Below are 17,645 nucleotides of genomic sequence, written 5' to 3'. Positions count from 1 at the left end.
CTGTCATCACAGGCTTTGCTTTTTGCAAGTCCGAATTTAAGACCTCCGCTGTAACAGCATGGAAGAATTACAGGAAATTAAAATTATTCCCAAAAGACGCTGACATAAACAGGAGCTGCATTATCCTTAATCAAACGGGAGGTACTGACTACTACATCAATCTCTAGTGAAGGAAAACTACGATGCTGAGAAAACGCCTCAAGGGTATTTATTAAATGTCTACTTGTCGCAAAGCAAATGGGCACTCCCACGCTGGGATGGCGCCGCTGCGAAACATCCATTTCTCTGCAGGGCTCAGAGCCCAGCCTGACATTCCCCAAAAGCGCGAGTCAAGGGTCCCGGTACCAGCGCCTCAGGCTTCCCCTGGAAGCCACACACCTACCAGGCACAGGCCTCCTCAGCCAGGCGGTTCAATCATGGTGAAATGAACAAATCGGTCTAGCTACTGTGATTACGGCCAACGCACACCCTGAGCTGCCGCGGACCGTGAGGCCGTGGGACTCCCGCACCAACGGAGGGATAGCGCCTCATGGGAAAGGATACGGAGAGAGCCGGGGTTGGAGGTGCAGAGGGGGTGGCGACAGGTGAAGAGGTTCTGTGGGCCCTACAGAATCTCTGGCAAGTGCATTGGGGCTAGGGCCCCAGCGGCTTTCTACGGGTTTTAAGATTGCGGTGTGGGGAGATCTGGAGGCCCTAAAGGCTTCTAGGGGTTACTTCGGAGGCGGCCACCAAGGATGGGGCACGGAATGGAGACCCCCTCAGGGGACGCGCGCTCTGACGCTCACCCAAACAGCCCTCGGAGGAAAGAGTGGGAGGCCTTAACTCGTTTCTCCGCCTCCGCCATCAGCTGGACTGCCTCACGCTCCTTCCCTGCATTGTCCATGCTGCTACACACCACGGCCACAGCTCCCAAAGGCAGCTGAAGCACACCTTCCACGCCTTCGTTCTTTCCTAGGACCTACGGGGAGCACAGGCATAGAGTGCAAGGCCTGCCGGAATTTGTAGTTCCAGACCTACTCTGAAGTGGGGCGCAGGCGCGGCACGCACCTTCTGACGGGATAAGAAGTCTTAGGCGCTGCTCAGGCAACGAGGACAGAACCAGATGTCGAGCATAGTTACCAGTAGGATGCAGAGCCAGGCCTGGTGGGATCCTGTTGACACTCAGCACCGGAGGCGGCTGTGGGTCCCTGAGTAGACAAAAACTTTAATCCTTTAAATATGAGGGAAATGGAAAATGACTCCTAGCTTTCAGAAAAGGTGACCTCAAACACTCAGCTTTACTTAGGTGTAGGAATTTCTGCTCAGCAGGACTGACACGTGGCAATGGGATGGATGAAGAAACAGGATCAACAGAAGGAATGCTCAACCTACTGGAGAGTTCCGCAAAAGGAATCTAATGCAGCCACAGAAAATAACTTCATTAACTAGGTGATACTGCTCTGGCTAGTGGGGCTCAAATCAAAGGTTTGCTGGTTCTATTTCCAGTCAGGACACATGCCTGGGTTGTAGACCAAGTCCCTAGTCGGGGGGCCTCTGAGAGATAACCACACATTGATGTTTCTCTCTCTCCTTTTCTCCCTCTCTCTAAAAATAAATAAATAAAAATTTAAAAACTCACCCACCAGCAACAACTGTCAGAAAGAGCCATTTTTATCTCTGGAGCAAGACATTTAAGATAGTATCATTTCCCCCAATATAAATTAGGAGGTTTTTTTCAGCCTCCCCATATTGCAACCTTCTGTTGGTTCTCTCTTCCTTCATTGTAATTGAGTTGCATATATGATATATATATGTATATACATATATATATATACACATATATATATGGTCTACTCTTTTTATTGACTGAATCCTTTTCAATGGATGTGACCCACTGAGTTCTCTTATCCTTTACATAATCTTGTCCATAGATGGGGTACAATATCTCCCTACCAGAAAGTATTCTAATCTTCAATGAGAAGTATCCATATATAAATGCTATCAGCTACTGAAGATTTCCAGGACTGCCCCAGAGGGAGTTATTTTTTAATACACAGTCTAGTTAGACCATTTACATTTGGCAGTGCTAGAACAGAGGTGATGAAACAAATTTAAAGATGACTGCCACATGAGAACATCTGACAATTTCAAAGTATTAAGTATACTGTGGGCACTGCCACACAAAATATATATAAGAAAATGTAGCCCGCTTTAGAGAGCAAGGCAAGAAGGCCAAAACTCCTAGAAACATAGATAACTAAAGCAAATGTCACAGAGTTTATGCATTTCAGGATTCTAAAGACAGAAGAAAATCTCAGATCTTCAGGCAGAGTTTACTTACTACTACCATGTGTGTTACCATAAATAGTTACCTAATCATTAATAAAAATGGAAGGAAAGGAAATTGGACATTTTCCAATTGAGCATAATCACCCAGGGAACATAAGTCTTTTTACTTCACCAGGAATCTATAACTTCTTACCCCAGGGGATCATAGCATTGCCCCTCCAAGGATTAACACCCCTCCCTTCCCCCTCTAGTACCATTGTTGGGAGGAGCAAGGGAATGTAAGTACCTGGGCAATGGTAGTCAAAATGGTGTAGGGGGAGGTGCTTGACCATAGAGGCTGTCAGTCTAACCTGGAAAAGGGATCATTGGCTAGCTGATGGACCTATCAGAAGCCCACAAAAGCTTGGAAGTTAATTTGTTATTTTGAAAAAGACTAGTGGTCTTTTTGCAAGCCAAAGGGATATAACTCCAGGGAAATAAGGAGGAGCCTTCTTTGCTCAATGATCCAGAATCACCCCATTCTTTCATGGGTTCTCTGACTCACCCAGGACAATACACAACCATATGGGTCTAGCAGCCATGTGGGCCTGCAGCAGACTGTGTGGACTCCAAAGAACTAAGCTTAATATGAAACAAGCTCTGGACACTGGCCTTTGTCTGGCCTTGCTGAAGAGACAATTGGACTTTTTCCACGGTGGGATGGAAGGAGATGGGAAATTAGAAAGCCAGGGCCAACCTTCCCAACTAAATCTTTCCATAACTTCCTTAGCATGGATTCCTGAAATGCTTTCCTCATACCTTGTGGAAGAACCTGACTTCCACTGACAACACATGCATTATTCTAACTCGTGTATTTTTGGTGCAGGAAATTAGAGGTGGCAGTAAAAGCAGGAGTAAAGAGGAAAACTAAAAAGAACAAAAATAAACAACAACAAAAAAACTGAACATAAGTATTTGAAAAGCAGAGTAGCGTGTGGGGATTTAATGGAGCAGGACCGATTCAAAACCTCTGAAGTGCAGCATCAATATGTTAATTAAAGCATTTCCCAAATCTGGCTCAATGTGGAAACTATAAAGGCTGTTCAAGAAATACCTATTCTTAATTCACTAGCATTTTGTATCATAATCTCCTAGAGTCTAGGTCCAGGAATTATACATTTTAAAAAGCACTCTCCACGACTATTCTAAAGCTTAAAAATTTAGATTCTCAAATAGAGTCAGCAGGGAGGGAGGTGGAATGGACTGCTTCCCCTAAGCTAAAATTCGAGATGTAAAAGTTTCAAGGTTATATGGTGAAATTTTTTTATGTCTCTGGGTATGACCTTCTTTTTTTTTTTTTTCACAGAAAATCTACAGGTACTTCCAGTCTCCCCATCCACAGACGAGTGGGAGAAAAACTTTCAAACCTTAACATGTAAAGTGAGTGTTTTATTTTCCCAAGAGTTTAGGTGAGTGGAGGTGACAGGGGAGAGACAAACCTGATAGAGTGAGGACTGACTAAAGAGACAGATGAGGAACCTTCAAAGGAGCAGTGAAAGAGATCTGCTCTGGTGTGAACTAGGAGGAAGTGAAACCCTCAAGTGGAAGTAGAAGCTGCCCTATAGTAGATCCAAAGGACTATACCTGTTCTGACTGGGATGGTGGCTACTTACCACAGGAAGCCATCTAAATTTAAATAAAAATATGAAATAAAGCATGAAATTTAATTTTTCAACCATACTATCCACATTTTAATTGCTCAATAACCCACATGTAACTAGTGGCTGTCGTGTTGGACTGCATAGATATAGAACATTTCTACTATTGCATAAGGGTCTAGTGGACAATGCTGGCCTATATGTAACAGGTATGCAACAAGGTCCAGAACTTGAGGTACAGGCAGAGAAAACACCAAACCTCCAATAACATGGCTGGAGGAAGGGGAAGAAGAGCAGGGCCATTGGGCGTTACTTTATCTAAAAAACTTTGCCAGTGTTTTAGTAAAAGCACTCTAGTAGTGCTTTCTGTCTCAAGAGCCAGGGAGATGGGCTTCACTCTAACCCATAATGGGGGCCTGCCTGCCCCCAGGCTTGGAGGCAGTCCCCTGATTCCTGTGCCTGTTCAAGGGGCTTAGAGGAGGTTCCTACCTCATGGGCCAACCCTTCCCAGACTAACAATGGCAGCCAAGAAAGGCAGAAGAAACAAGAGTACTGGCAGGTGTAGGAGGAGTCAGAAATGGGTTTACTGGGGGGATCTATGCCAGGTTTTAAACTCTAGCATGGGGCATCCATGCATTCTTGGCCACAGGGTTTGAAAGGATGCATAAGGACTCCACCAGCCCATGGTTTTGGATTAAGAGCAGGAGCCTAGCTGAACATGGATGACTGGGAGAAGCCAGAAGGTTAAAATGGGAATCTCCCTGTCTAATTTACAGACTTCTGTTTCTTTTCCTGAGAGATGTTGCCTCTAACTGGCCTGGTATGGCAAGTACAGGTAAGACTGTGTATATTTGTGGGTGTTTCTTTTGTTTTTAAGGGACTGAGATTTAATGGGAAAATTGTGCCATTATTTTAATCCTGTATAACTTTTGAATAACTAATTCCTTTCTTTTCATAAGAATCTGGCATTGGGACTCACATTTTTTTTTCAGGGGTTTCTGTTACATGTACACCTTTGCCTTTCAGCAGCCCTGGTCATTTGCGCCAGAAAAAAAAAAAAAGGAAAAAGGAATCAGATATTTTAGAGGTAATAGGCTAGAAAAGGGAGAGCCTACATCCTGAATAACAGAGAACCAAACAGAATCTGCTGGCATTTTCCTATGAGCAGATAAGAGTAGACACACACATTGATTTTCTTTTCCTTTTTTATTTTTATTTTTTACTGTTGTTCAAATACAGTTGTCTCCATTTCCCTCCGACCAAGCTCCACCTTCCCATCCTTCCCCACTTCCCACTCTGGATCCTATCCCCCTTTGGTTTTTACACTGTCCTTTATACATGTTCCTTGATGACCCTTCCTCCTCTCCGCCTTTTACCTCCTCTTCCCACCCCTCTGGTTATTGTCAGTTTGTTCTTAATTTCCACGTCTCTGTTACATTTTGCCTGCTTGTTTGTTTTGTTGATTAGGTTCCACTTATAAGTGAGAACATATGGTATTTGTCTTTCACCACCTGGCTTATTTCACTAGCAAAATGCTGTCCAGATTCATCCATGTTGTCATAAAGGGTAAGAGCTCCTTCTTTCTTTCTGATGTGTAGTATTCCATTATGTAAATTCACCACAGATTTTTGATCCAATTATTTACTGATGGGCACTTAGGTTGTTTCCAACCTTAGCTATTGTAAATTGTGCTACTGTGAACATTGCAGTGCATCAATTCTTTTGAATTGGTGTTTGAGGGTTCTTAGGGTATAATCCCAGCAGTGGAATTGCTAGGTGAAAAGGTAGTTCTGTTCTAGTTTTCTGAGGGAATTCCATATTGTTTTCCATAGTGGCTGCACCAGTCTGCATTCCCACCAACAGCAAATTACAGTTACCTTTTCTCCACAACCTTGCCAGTACTTATTGTTTTTTGATTTGTTATGATGGCCATTCTGATTGGTGTGAAGTGATCTTTCATTGTGGTTTTAATTTGCATCTCTCTGATGGCTAGTGATACTGAGAATCTTTTCATATGTCTCTGGGCCCTCTGTGTGTCCTCCATGGAGAAGTGTTTGTTCAGGTCTTGTCAGGGGACTTCACCTGCAGGGCTCCCACAGCTGCCCTGGATGAGAATAAGTCTACCAAGACATGATCTGCTTGGGGAGGAAAGGTGGTCAATCTCTCAAAGAAGGGCCAAGAGCCTTTTCCTCAATGGGCTTTTATTGGATTCAGTTTGCACAAGAGTACAGGGAAAGTTTATCAATCATTGTCAGGCAGTAAGGATCAAACAATAAATAACATACAAATAACTACCAGGGTTTATTCTCAGTCAGGGTCTGTTAGCTAAAGGGCTATAAAACTTTGAGAAACAAACTCATTTCACGCTTGGACCTTTATCAGAAATTGAGAACATTCTTAGCAAAGCAGGTTTCACAGGATTTTATGTATTCTTTCTTAGGCCTTATCACCCTGGGAACCCACCATTTCTAGCACAGGGCTGCACTGCCCTTTGTCATTGTTTCAGGCTTAAGTCAGGCAGGGTAAGTAAGGCAGCCAAGAAATTAGGAGACTTCTCACAAACATAATGAAGACTCAGGCTATGTCAAAGCTGAGGGGCAAGGATCCATCACACCCTTTTGCTATAGGCCCCCAAGTCTTTCCCTAAAGACCCATGACTGTGCTTTTCTTAGGTAGTCCCTCCCTTAAAAAATCTTACCTGTAATTGGCCAACCAGTCAGGGTCAGGGCCAGCAGGGTGAAGTAAAGGGAGCAGAGGCAGTGCCCTTGCCAGGAAGATAAGCTTTGTCTCAGTGGCTTAAGGTCCCAAGGTCTCTCACTCAGCCTTAGCCTGATTACAGCTCCTGAAACCTGGTAGGGCAGTTCCCAACAGGGTCATTTTTCCATTTTGTAATTGGATTGTTTGTCTTTATCAAGTGGACTTGTGTGAATTCTTAATATATTTTGGAGATCAAACACTTGTCCAAGGTATCATTGGTAAATATGATTTCCCATATAGTTCGCTCTCTTTTCATTTTTTAAAAATTCATTTATGTATTTATTTATTTATGTATTTATGTATTAATGTATTTATTTATTTTTATTTAATTCTTGTTCAAATACAGTTTTCTCTCTTATATTCCCAGCCCTGACCCCCAGTGCTCCACACCTACCTCCCATTTCCACACCCCAATTTAGTTATTGTCCATGTGTCCTTTATAATTATTGATATAAGTCCATCCCTTATTCCCCTGTGATTCTCTACCCCTCTGGTCCCTGTCAGCCTGTTCCGTATTTGAGTGTCTTTGGTCATATTTTGCTTGCTTATTTGGTTTGTTGTTTAGATTCCTGTGAAAGGTGAGATCATATGGTATTTGTCTTTCATCGCCTGGCTTATTTCCATCAGCAAAATGCTCTCCAGTTCCATCCATGATGTTGCAAAGGGTGGTAGCTCCTTTTTCCTTTCTTTTTTTTTAAAATATAATTTTTATTTAATTCTTGTTCAAGTACAGGTTTCTGTCTTATATTCCCAAACCTGCCCGCCCCCCACCCGATGCTCCCCGCTTCCCTCCACTTTCCACCCCCCAGCCCTTAGTTATTGTCCATGTGTCCTTTATACTTGTTCATGTGAGTCCATTCCCTTTTCCCCTATGATTCTCTCCCCCCTCTTCTCTGGACCCTGACAGCCTGTTCCATATTTGAGTGTCATTGGTCATATTTTATTTGCTTGTTTGGTTTGTTTAGATTCCTGTTAATGGTGAGATCATATGATATTTGTCTTTCATCGCCTGGCTTATTTTGCTCAGCATAATGCTTTCCAGTTCCATCCATGATGTTGCAAAGGGTGGTAGCTCCTTCTTCCTTTCTGAAGCATAGAATTCCATTGTGTAAATGTACCATAGCTTTTTGATCCAGTCATTGACCGATGGGCATCTAGGTTGCTTCCAACTCTTCGCTATCATAAATTGTGCTGCTATGAACATCTGGGTGCATAGGTTCTTTTCGAGTGCTGCCTCAGGGTTCTTAGGATATACTTCTAACAGTGGAATTGCTGGGTCAAAAGGCATGTTCATTTTCAGTTTTCTTAGAAAATTCCATACTGTTTTCCATAGTGGTTGTACCAGCTTGCAATCCCACCAACAGTGAACTAGGGTCCCCTTTTCCCCACAACCTCTCCAGCCCTTGTTGTTTGTTTCTTTGTTTACGATAGCCATTCTGACTGGTGTAAAGTGGTATTTCATTGTGGTTTTAATTTGCATCTCTCTGATAGCTAGCAATATTGAGCATCTTTTCATGATTCTTTGGATCCTCTATATGTCCTCCTTGAAGAAGCGTCTGTTCAAGATATTTGTCCATTTTTTAATTGGGTTGCTCATCTTCTTTGAATAGAGTCAAGTGAGTTCTTTGTATATTTTGGAGATTAAACCTTTGTCTGAGGTATCATTGGCAAATATGTTTTCCCAAACTGTTGCTTCTCTTTTTATCTTGATACTGTTTTCCTTAGCCATGCAGAAGCTTTTAATTTTGATGAGATCCCATTTGTTTACTTTATGTCCTTTCCTTTATGTCCTTTGCTCTAGGGGACGTATCAGTAAAAATCTTGCTGCATGGAATATCTGAGATTTTCCTGCCAATGTTCTCCTTTAGGGCTTTAAGGGTTTCCCGGCTTATATTTAAGTCTTTTATCTGCCTTGAATTAATTTTGGTGTATGGTGTAAGTTGGTGCTCAAGTTTCATTTTTTTGCATGTAGCTGTCCAGTTCTCCCAACACCATTTGCTGAAGACACTATCTGTACTCCATTTTATGTTACTGCCCCCATTGTTGAATATTAATTGACTGTAGAGATTTGGGTTTATTTCTGGAGTCTCTGTTCTATTCCATTGGTCTATGTGCCTATTTTTATGCCAGTACCAGCTGTTTTGATTACAGTGGCCTTGTAATACAGTTTGATATCAGGTATTGTGATCCCTCCTACTTTGTTCTTCTTCCTTAACATTGCAGCTGCTATTCAGGGTCTTTTATAGTTCCATATAAATTTCTGAAGTGTTTGTTCTATGTCTGTGAAATAAGCCATTGGTACTTTAATAGGTATTGCATTGAATCTATAAATTGCTTTGGGTAGTATGGACATTTTGAGGATGTTAATTCTTCTAATCCATGAACATGCTATATGTTTCCATTTGTTTGAGTCTTCCTTGATTTCTTTCTTCAGTGTTGTGTAGTTTTCTGCATATAGGTCTTTTACCTCCTTGGTTAGGTTTATTCCCAGATATTTTATGTTTGTTTTTGCTTTATCAAATGGGATTTTTTTTTCTTGATTTCTGCTTCTGCTGTTTCATTGTTGGTATACAAACATGCCTTTCATTTCTGGATATTGACTATGTATCCTGTTGTTTTGCCAAATTCATTTATTAGTTCGAGCAGCTTTTTGGTAGAGTCTATAGGATTTTCCATGTACACTATCATGTCATCTGAAAACAATGACAGTTTTGTTTCCCCCTTTCCAATTGGTTGCCTTTTATTTCCTTTTCTTGTCTGATCGCCGTGGCTACAATTTCCAATACTATATTGAATAGAAGTGGTGAAAGTGGGTAACCTTTTCTTGTTCCTGATCTTAGTGGAAAAGATTTTAGTATTTGCCCATTGAGTATAATGTTGGCTGTAGGTTTTTCATACATGGCCTTTATTATATTGAGAAATGCTGCCTCTATTCCCATTTTTCTGAGTATCTGTACCATAAATGGATTTTGTACCTTATCAAAAGCTTTTTCTGTGTCTACTGATATGATCCTGTGGTTTTTGTCTTTGCTTTTCTTTATGTGGTGTATTACATTTACTGATTTGCAAATATTGAACCATCCTTCCATACCTGGGAAGAATCCCAATTGGTCGTGGTGTATGATCATTTTGATGTATTGTTGGATGCGAGTTGTCAATATTTTATTGAGGATTTTAGCGTCTATGTTCATCAGTGATATTAGCCTGAAGTTTTCTTTCTTTGTTGTGTCTCTATGTGGTTTTGGAATTAGGATGATGCTGACTTCATAAAAAAGAGTTGGGGAGTTTTCCTTCCTTTTGGATTTTTTGGAATAGTCTGTGAAGAATAGGGGTTAGCTCTTCCTTAAAAGCTTTGTAGAATTCTCCTGTGAAACTGTCTGGTCCAGGGCTTTTGTGTGATGGGAGTTTTTTTAATACTTCTTTAATTTCATTTGCTGTTATTGCCCTGTTCAGGTTTTCTGCTTCTTTTTCATTGAGTTTTGGAAGATTATATTTTTCTAGATAGTCTATTGTGGCTAGGTTTTCAAATTTCTTGGCATACAGTTCTGCATAGTAATTTCATACAATCCTTTCTATTTCTGTGGTATTAGTTGTAATCTCTCCTCTTTCATTTCTGATTGTGTTTATTTGGGTCCTCTCTCTTCTTTTCTGGATGAGCCTACTTAAGGGTTTGTCTATTTTGTTTATCTTTTCAAAAAACCAACTCCTAGATTCATTGATCCTTAGAATTGTGCTTTTAGTCTCTATGTCATTTAGTTCTGCCTTGATCTTGGTTATTTCCTTCCTTCTACTTGCTCTGGGCTGTCTTTGTTGTTGTTCCTCGAGTTCTTGGAGGCATCAAGTTAGGTTGTTCTGTTGAAATGTTTCTATTTTCTTTAGGTAAGCCTGCATTGCTATGAACTTCCCTCTCAGGACTGCGTTCATTGTGTCCCATAAGTTTTGGGTTGTTGTGAGTTCATTTTCATTTATTTCCAGAAGCTTTTTGATTTCTTCCCTAATTTCAATGTTCACCCATTCGTTCTTTAATAGCATGCCATTCAGTCTCTGCGATTTTCGGTGCTTTGGGTTTTTTCCTGTGGGGTTGGTTTCCACTTTCCGTCACTAGTGATCAGAGAAGATGCTTGGTATGATTTCTATTTTCCTGAATTCTTTGAGACTCGTTTTGTGTCCTATTATGTGTTCTGTCTTTGAAAATGTTCTATGTGCCTTTTAAAGAATGTGTGTTTAGCTTCTTTGGGGTGGAGGGCTCTATATATATCATTTAGGCCCATTTCATCTAGGGTGTCATTTATTGTTGCAATATCATTGTTGATATTTTGTTTGGAAGATCTGTCCATTTTAGACAGTGGAGTGTCTAAAATCCCCTACTACAATTGTGTTGCTGTCAATATCTTTCTTGAGGTCCTCTAGAATTTTCTTTATATATTTGTGTGCTCCTATGTTGGGTGCATATATATTTACGATGTTAATGTCTTCTTGGTGGATTCTTCCCTTGAGTATTATGAAGTGACCTTCTGGGTCTCTCTTTATGGCACTTTTTTTGAAGTCTATTTTGTCTGAAATGATAATCGCTACCCTGGCTTTTTTTCTTGACCATTTGCTTGGAAAATTTGTTTTCATCCTTTCACTTTTAGTCTGTGATGGTCTTTTGTCTGAGGTGGGTCTCCTGTAGGCAGCATATGTGTGGGTCATGCTTTCTTATCCATTCAGCTATTCTATGTCTTTTAATTGGTGCATTTAATCCATTTGCGTTTAAGGGTATTATTGAAAGGTACTTATTCATTTCCATTTGTGTACCTGTGTTCCTCTCCGTCTCTCTCTTTTCCTTCCTTTCCTTAAAGCAGCCCTTTTAGTAATTCTTGTAGAGCTGGTTTGGTGGAGGCATATTCTTTTAGACTTCTTTTGTCTTGGAAGCTCTTTATTTGGCCTCCTGTCTTAATTGAGTTCCTTGCTGGGTAAAGTAGCCATGGTTGTAGGCCTCTGTTTCTCATTACTTGGAATATTTCCTGCCATTCTCTTCTGTCTTTGAATATTTTCATTGAGAAGTCAGTAGCCACCCTTATTGAGACCCCCTTGTATGTTACTTTCTTTTTCTCCCTTGCTGCCTTTAGGATTCTCTCTTTGTCTTATAGTTTTGCCATTTTAATGATCATGTGTCTTGCAGTAGGCCTGTTTGGGTTCCACCTCCTTGGGACTCTTTGCGATTCCTCGATTCATGTGACTTTATCTCTCGTCAACTTAGGAAAATTTTCCATTATTACTCTTTCAAGTAGGTTTTCTAGCCCTTGTTCTTCTTCTTCTCCTTCTGGTATTCCTATTATTCGGGTATTATTGCATTTCATATTGTGTTGCATTTCTCTTAAACTGACCTCATTCTTTCTGATTCTCTTTTCTATCACCTGGTCCATCTGGGAGATTCTTTCTACCCTGTTTTCAGTCTCACTTATGTGCTCTTCTGCCTCATTGATCCTATTCTTCATACCTTCTACTGTGTTCTTCAGTTCAGAAATTGTATTCTTCATTTCCTCTTGACCTTTGCTCGTGGTTTCTATTTCCATTTTCATGTTGGTATAGTTTGTGGAGAGTTCATTGTACCTCCCCTGCAGTTTCTGGTAGCTCGTTGTAAGCTCTTTGAATTTCCTGATAACCAGTCCTTTGAATTCAATATCTGATAGTTGACTTGCCTCTATTTCATCTAACATTCTTTCTGAGACTTCCTCCTTTTCTTTCATTTGGGAATTATTTCTTTGTCTTCCCATTGTTTGTGATGCTCTTCTTGTTGGCCTCAGCTTCTTAAATTGATCTGTTCTGGTTCCCTGAGTTTATGGTGTGAACTTCTGTGGTAGGATGCCTGTGAAATTCAGTGGTGCAGTCTCCTTCAGGTATCTTGGTGTTCTCGGCTTCCACCTACTCCTCTTGTTGGTTTCCAGCTGGTCAAACTTTTTCTTCTGGTCTCAGTAGCTGCAGGAGCCTTAGGGGCCATTAGTGTGGCCTTTCTCTCATCTCAGTGAACTGGATTGGTCTTGCCAGTGCCCCCCCATGATCCAGACTGGTGCCACTCTCCCGAGCCCCACTGAGAGCAGATTTTTCCCCAAGCTTCCCAGCCCTGGCCTGGCCTGAGGGCACATGCTCCCAGCCAGGCTTTCCTGGTTTTGATGGCTTGGGCTTGGACCTTTCCCAGTGCTGTGGCCGAACACACAGGGCAACTCACAGTTCTTCCAAGCCAGCAGTCACAGCCTGACTCCCAGTGCTTCTCAATCTGTGGGGGCTGGGTAGGGAGGGAGCTGGGGACTGGTTCTCTTCCAGGGGCCCTGCCAGTAGGCCACAGCTTCAGGAGACTATGGGAGCGCCGACTCAGTTCCTGCACTAGTGGGAACGCATGGGTGACTCTCAGTTCCACAAGCCAGCAACAACAGCCTGACTCCACGGGTTATCAGAGCTCTCTGATTTGCTTCCCAGTGCCCACTCTCTCTGCCACTACAGGCGAACCAATCTCTCCTGGTGTTTCCCAATCTGTTCCCTGCCGGATAGGGAGGGTGCCAGTGACTAGTTCTCTCCTAGGGTTGTTGTTGTCTGTCCTCGGCTCTCAGAGACCAAGTCTGCCTGGCCAGGGTTCTGGCTCAGCCTGGCAGAGGGCCTGCAGCCTCTGTGCTGTTCCCTGGTACCTTTTTGATCTGTGGTCATGTCTTCTCCTCATCCTCTGGTCATTCAGTGTCTGCTACACTTTCAGAAGTCCTGCCTTCCTATATGCTGGGTTCCTGTTGGGTATCCGCTGTGCTCCTCCGTAGATCAGGGTGGTTTTTCCTGGGCGTGTGGAGGGAAGCAAAATCCTTTGTCCTACTCCGCCATCATCTTCTCCCCTCTTGCTCCATTCTCTTTTCATTTTAATTCTCTTTTCTTTAGCCGTGCAGAAGCACTTAATTTTGATGAGTCCCATTTGTTTATTTGTCCTTTTGTGTCCCTTGTTCTCGGGGACATATCAATAAAAATATTGTTGCATGGAATGTCTGAGATTTTCCTGCCTATGTTTCCCTCTAGGACTTTTACTGTGTCATGACTTATATTTAAGTCTTTTATCCACCTTGAATTTATTTTTGTGTATGGTGTAAGTTGATGATTGGGTTTTATTTTTTTACATGTAGCGGTTTTGGTCTGCCAGCACTATTTCTTGAGGAGGCTATTTTTACTCCATTTTTGCTTTGCTCCCTTTGTCAAAAATTTATTGACCATAGAGACTTGAGTTTATTTTGGGGCTCTCTATTGTGTTCCATTGGTCTGTGTGTGTCTGTTCTTATGCCAGTACCAGGATGTTTACACTGGCTTGTAATACAGTTTGATGATAGATATGTATTGTGATCCTTCCTACTTTGTTCTTTTTTCTCAAAATTGCTGTGGCTATTTGGGGTCATATATGGTTTCATATAAATATTTGAAATGTTTGTTCTATATCAGTAAAATATATCATTGGTATTTTAATAAGGATTTTGTTTTATCCATAAATTGCTCTGAATGCTATACACATCGTGATGATATTAAGTTTTCCAATCGATGAACCTGGTACATGTTTCCATTTGTTTGTGTCTTCCTTAATTTATTTCTTCAGTGTTATATAGTTTCCTGACTATAGGTTTTTTACTTCATTGATTAGGTTTATTCCTAGGTACTTTATTTTTCTTGTTGCTGTAGCAAATGGGATTTCCCCCATAATTTCTGTTTCTGATATTTTGCTTTTGGTGCACCAAAATGCCTTCCATTTCTGAATACTGACTTTGTATATATTTATTTTGCTAGATTTAGTTATTAGGTAAGGTAGTTTTTTCAAGGAATCTATAGGTTTTTCAATGTACACTATCATGTAATCTGCAAACAATGACAATTTTCCCTGCTACTTTCTAATTTGGTTGTGTTTTGTTTCTTTTTGTTGTCTGATTGCTGTGACTAGAACTTCCACTACTATGTTGAATAGAATTGGTAAAGGCAGACATCCTTGCCCTGTTCCTGATCATAGTGTAAAGCTTTTAGTTGTTGCCCATTGAGTATGATTTGTCCTGTAGGTTTCTTGTATATGGCATTTTATTATGTTGGGGTATGCTCCCTCTACTTCAACTTTGCTGAGTTTTTTTTTTTTCTCATAAGTGGGTATTGTATCTTATCAAATGTTTTATCCACAACTGTTGATATGATCATCTAATTTCTTTCCTTTTTTTTTATGTGATGTATTATGTTTACTGATTTGCAAATATTGTACCATCCTTGCAGGCATGGGTTGAATCCCACTTGATCATGGTGTATAATCTTTTTAATGTATTGCACTATGTTGTTTGACAATATATTGTTGAGGATTTTAGCATCTATGTTCATCAGTTGTATTGACCTGTATTTTTCTCTATTTGGGATAAGGATGATGCAGGCTTCATAAAAAGAGTTTGGGAGTCTTCCCTATTCTTGATTTTTTGGAATAGTCTGAGAAGGATCAAGGATCGCTCTTCCTTAAATGTTTTGTAAAAATCTGTGAAACCATCTGGTCTAAGGCTTTCATGTGCTGGTATTTTTTCCTTTACTGTTTTGATTTCACCAGCTGTTATTGGTCTGTTCAGGCTTTCTGCTTCTTCATTCAGTTTTGGAAAATTGTATGTTTCTACAAATTTGTTCATTTCACCTAGGTTTTCAAATTTTTTGTTATATAGTTGTTTGTAGTAATTTCTTACAATCCTTTGTATTTCTGTGGTACCACTTGTAATCTCTCCTCTTTCATTTCTAATATTGTTTGTGTCCTCTTCCTTTTTTATGATGAACCTGCTTATAGACTTGTTTATTTTTTAAATAATTTCAAAGAAGCATCTCCTGGATTTATTGATCATTTGAATTGTTCTTTTATTCTCTATGTTGTTTAATTCTTCTCTAATCTTGGTTATTTCATTCCTTCTCCTTGCTCTGGGCTTTGTTTGTTACACTTCCTCCAGTTATCATAGATGTAGGGTTAGATCATTTATTTGAAATAGTTCTATCTTTGGTTCAGTAGGCCTGTATCACTTTGAAAGCAGAATATAAACCTTTCCTGTGCAAAGTGCCCTCCCTGTACTGGAAGGAATAAAACATCTTTATCATTAGAGGTGGTAAATATAGGGCCATGAAGTGTGTGTAAACAAACCTTGAGACTTCTTTGACATTTACTAGCCCTGGCTAGAAACATTATATCTTGCCAATTCTTTACAGATTTGTTTCTTTGTCTACAGGTATACAAGCTTCCTTCTCTGATCACTTATTTTGGTTACCATTCTCCTGTGAAGTCTCCAGTGTACATGTAAAAATTAAATAAAATATATGTGTTTTTCTCCTATTACTCTGCCTTTTGTCAGTTTAATTCTTTTTTTAATACATTTTATTGATTATGCTATTACAGTTGTCCCATTTCCCTCCCTTCATTCCCCTCAACCCTGCATACCCCCTTTCACCCCCCCCCTTTAGTTCATGTCCATATATCATACTTATAGGTTCTTTAGCTTCTGCATTTCCCATACTATTCTTGCCCTCCCCCTATTTTCTACCTACCATCTATGCTACTTATTTTCTGTCCTTTTTCCCCACCTCTCCTCCTGCCACTCCCCTGTTGCTAACTCTCTATGTGATCTCCATTTCTGTGGCCACATTCCTATTCTAGCTGTCCGCTTATTTTGCTTTTGTTTTAGGTGTGGTTGTTAATAACTGTGAGTTTGATGTCTTTTTACTGTTCATATTTTTTATCTTCTTTTTCTTAGATAAGTGCCTTTAACAATTCATATAATAAGGGTGTGGTGATGATGAACTCCTTGAACTTGACCTTATCTGAGAAGCACTTTATCTACCCTTCCATTCTAAATGAAAGCTTTGCTGGATAGAGCAATCTTGGATGTCCATCCTTGCCTTTCATGACTTGGAATACTTCTTTCCAGCCCCTTTTTGCCTGTAAGGTCTCTTTTGAGAAATCAGCTGACTGTCTGATGGGAACTCCTTTACAGATGACTGTCCCTTTATCTCTTGCTGCTTCTAGAATTCTTTCCTTCATTTTAATCTTGGGTAATGTAATTATGATGTGCCTTGGTGTGTTCCTCCTTGGGTCCACCTTCTTGGGACTCTCTGAGCTTCCTGGACTTCCTGGAAGTCTATTTCCTTTGCCAGGTTGGGGAAGTTCTTCTTTATTATTTGTTCAAATAAGTTTTCCAATTGTTGCTCTTCCTCTTCCCCTTCTGGTACCCTTATAATTTGGATGTTGGAACATTTAAAGATGTCCTGGAGGTTCCTAAGCTTCTCCTCATTTTTTCAAATTCTTGTTTCTTCATTCTTTTCTGTTTGGTTTCTTTCTTTCTTCTGGTCCATTCCATTGATCTGAGTCCCAGTTTTCTTTCTAGCACTGTTGGTTCCCTGTGCATTTTCCTTCATTTCACGTAGTGTAGCCTTCACTTGTTCATCTAATTTGTGACCAAAATCAACCAGTTCTGTGAGCATGCTGATCACCAGCATTTTGAACTGTGCATCTGATAGGTTGTTTATCTCCTGGTTGCTTAAATGTATTTGCTCTGGGGTTTTGATCTGTTCTTCTATTTGAGCCCTTTTTTTTTGGCCTGGTTGCAACTGTTATGTAATGAGGGGTGGAACCTTAGGCGTTCACCAGGGTGGGGCAACCCAGTTGCTGGGTTGTGACACTGTATGTGGGGGCAGGGTCAGAGAGGGAACAATGGTGCTTGCTCCTCTCTGTCTTGGATTTCATCCCCTTCTGCCACTTCCCACAAACAAATCGTGCCCTTCTGGTGCTGGGTCCCAGTTGGGTGGGCCTGTGTATGTTCTAGAATCCTGTGGGTCTCTCCATTGAACTCTCCTGTGAGGCTGAGTGTCTCTCCCGGCACCTCTTGGTGCTTTTCAGCTTTATTTCCTGGCACTGGGGTCTTGGGTTATGCAGTCTGTCTTGCTGCCCATTTTCGCCTAGTTTATCTATGCACAAATGTG

General features: G+C 40.8%; 1 protein-coding gene across 5 annotated transcripts in view; it reads right to left on the bottom strand.

Moving 5' to 3' along the window:
* The window catches only part of NAPB (NSF attachment protein beta), a 63,759-nt gene extending 62,773 nt beyond the window's left edge, over nt 1–986 (bottom strand). Inside the window, exon 1 of one of the 5 annotated variants that reach the window (XM_037057004.1) lies at nt 786–986. In XM_037057004.1, coding sequence (XP_036912899.1) covers nt 786–883 — 98 coding nt within the window. In that variant the 5' untranslated portion in view covers nt 884–986. Of the gene's footprint in view, nt 1–382; nt 713–785 lie in introns of those variants that run through there. The other 4 variants (XM_037057001.1, XM_037057000.1, XM_037057002.1 and 1 more) reach the window with 4 other exon arrangements.
* Nucleotides 987–17,645: the final 16,659 nt, after the last annotated feature.

This window comes from Sturnira hondurensis, unplaced genomic scaffold (assembly GCF_014824575.4).
Source record: "Sturnira hondurensis isolate 20B ecotype Veracruz unplaced genomic scaffold, ASM1482457v3 Scaffold0009244, whole genome shotgun sequence".
NCBI classification, from domain to species: domain Eukaryota; kingdom Metazoa; phylum Chordata; class Mammalia; order Chiroptera; family Phyllostomidae; genus Sturnira; species Sturnira hondurensis.
Note: the sequence above shows the minus strand (reverse complement) of the source record. Positions and strands in the feature narration are given on the sequence as shown.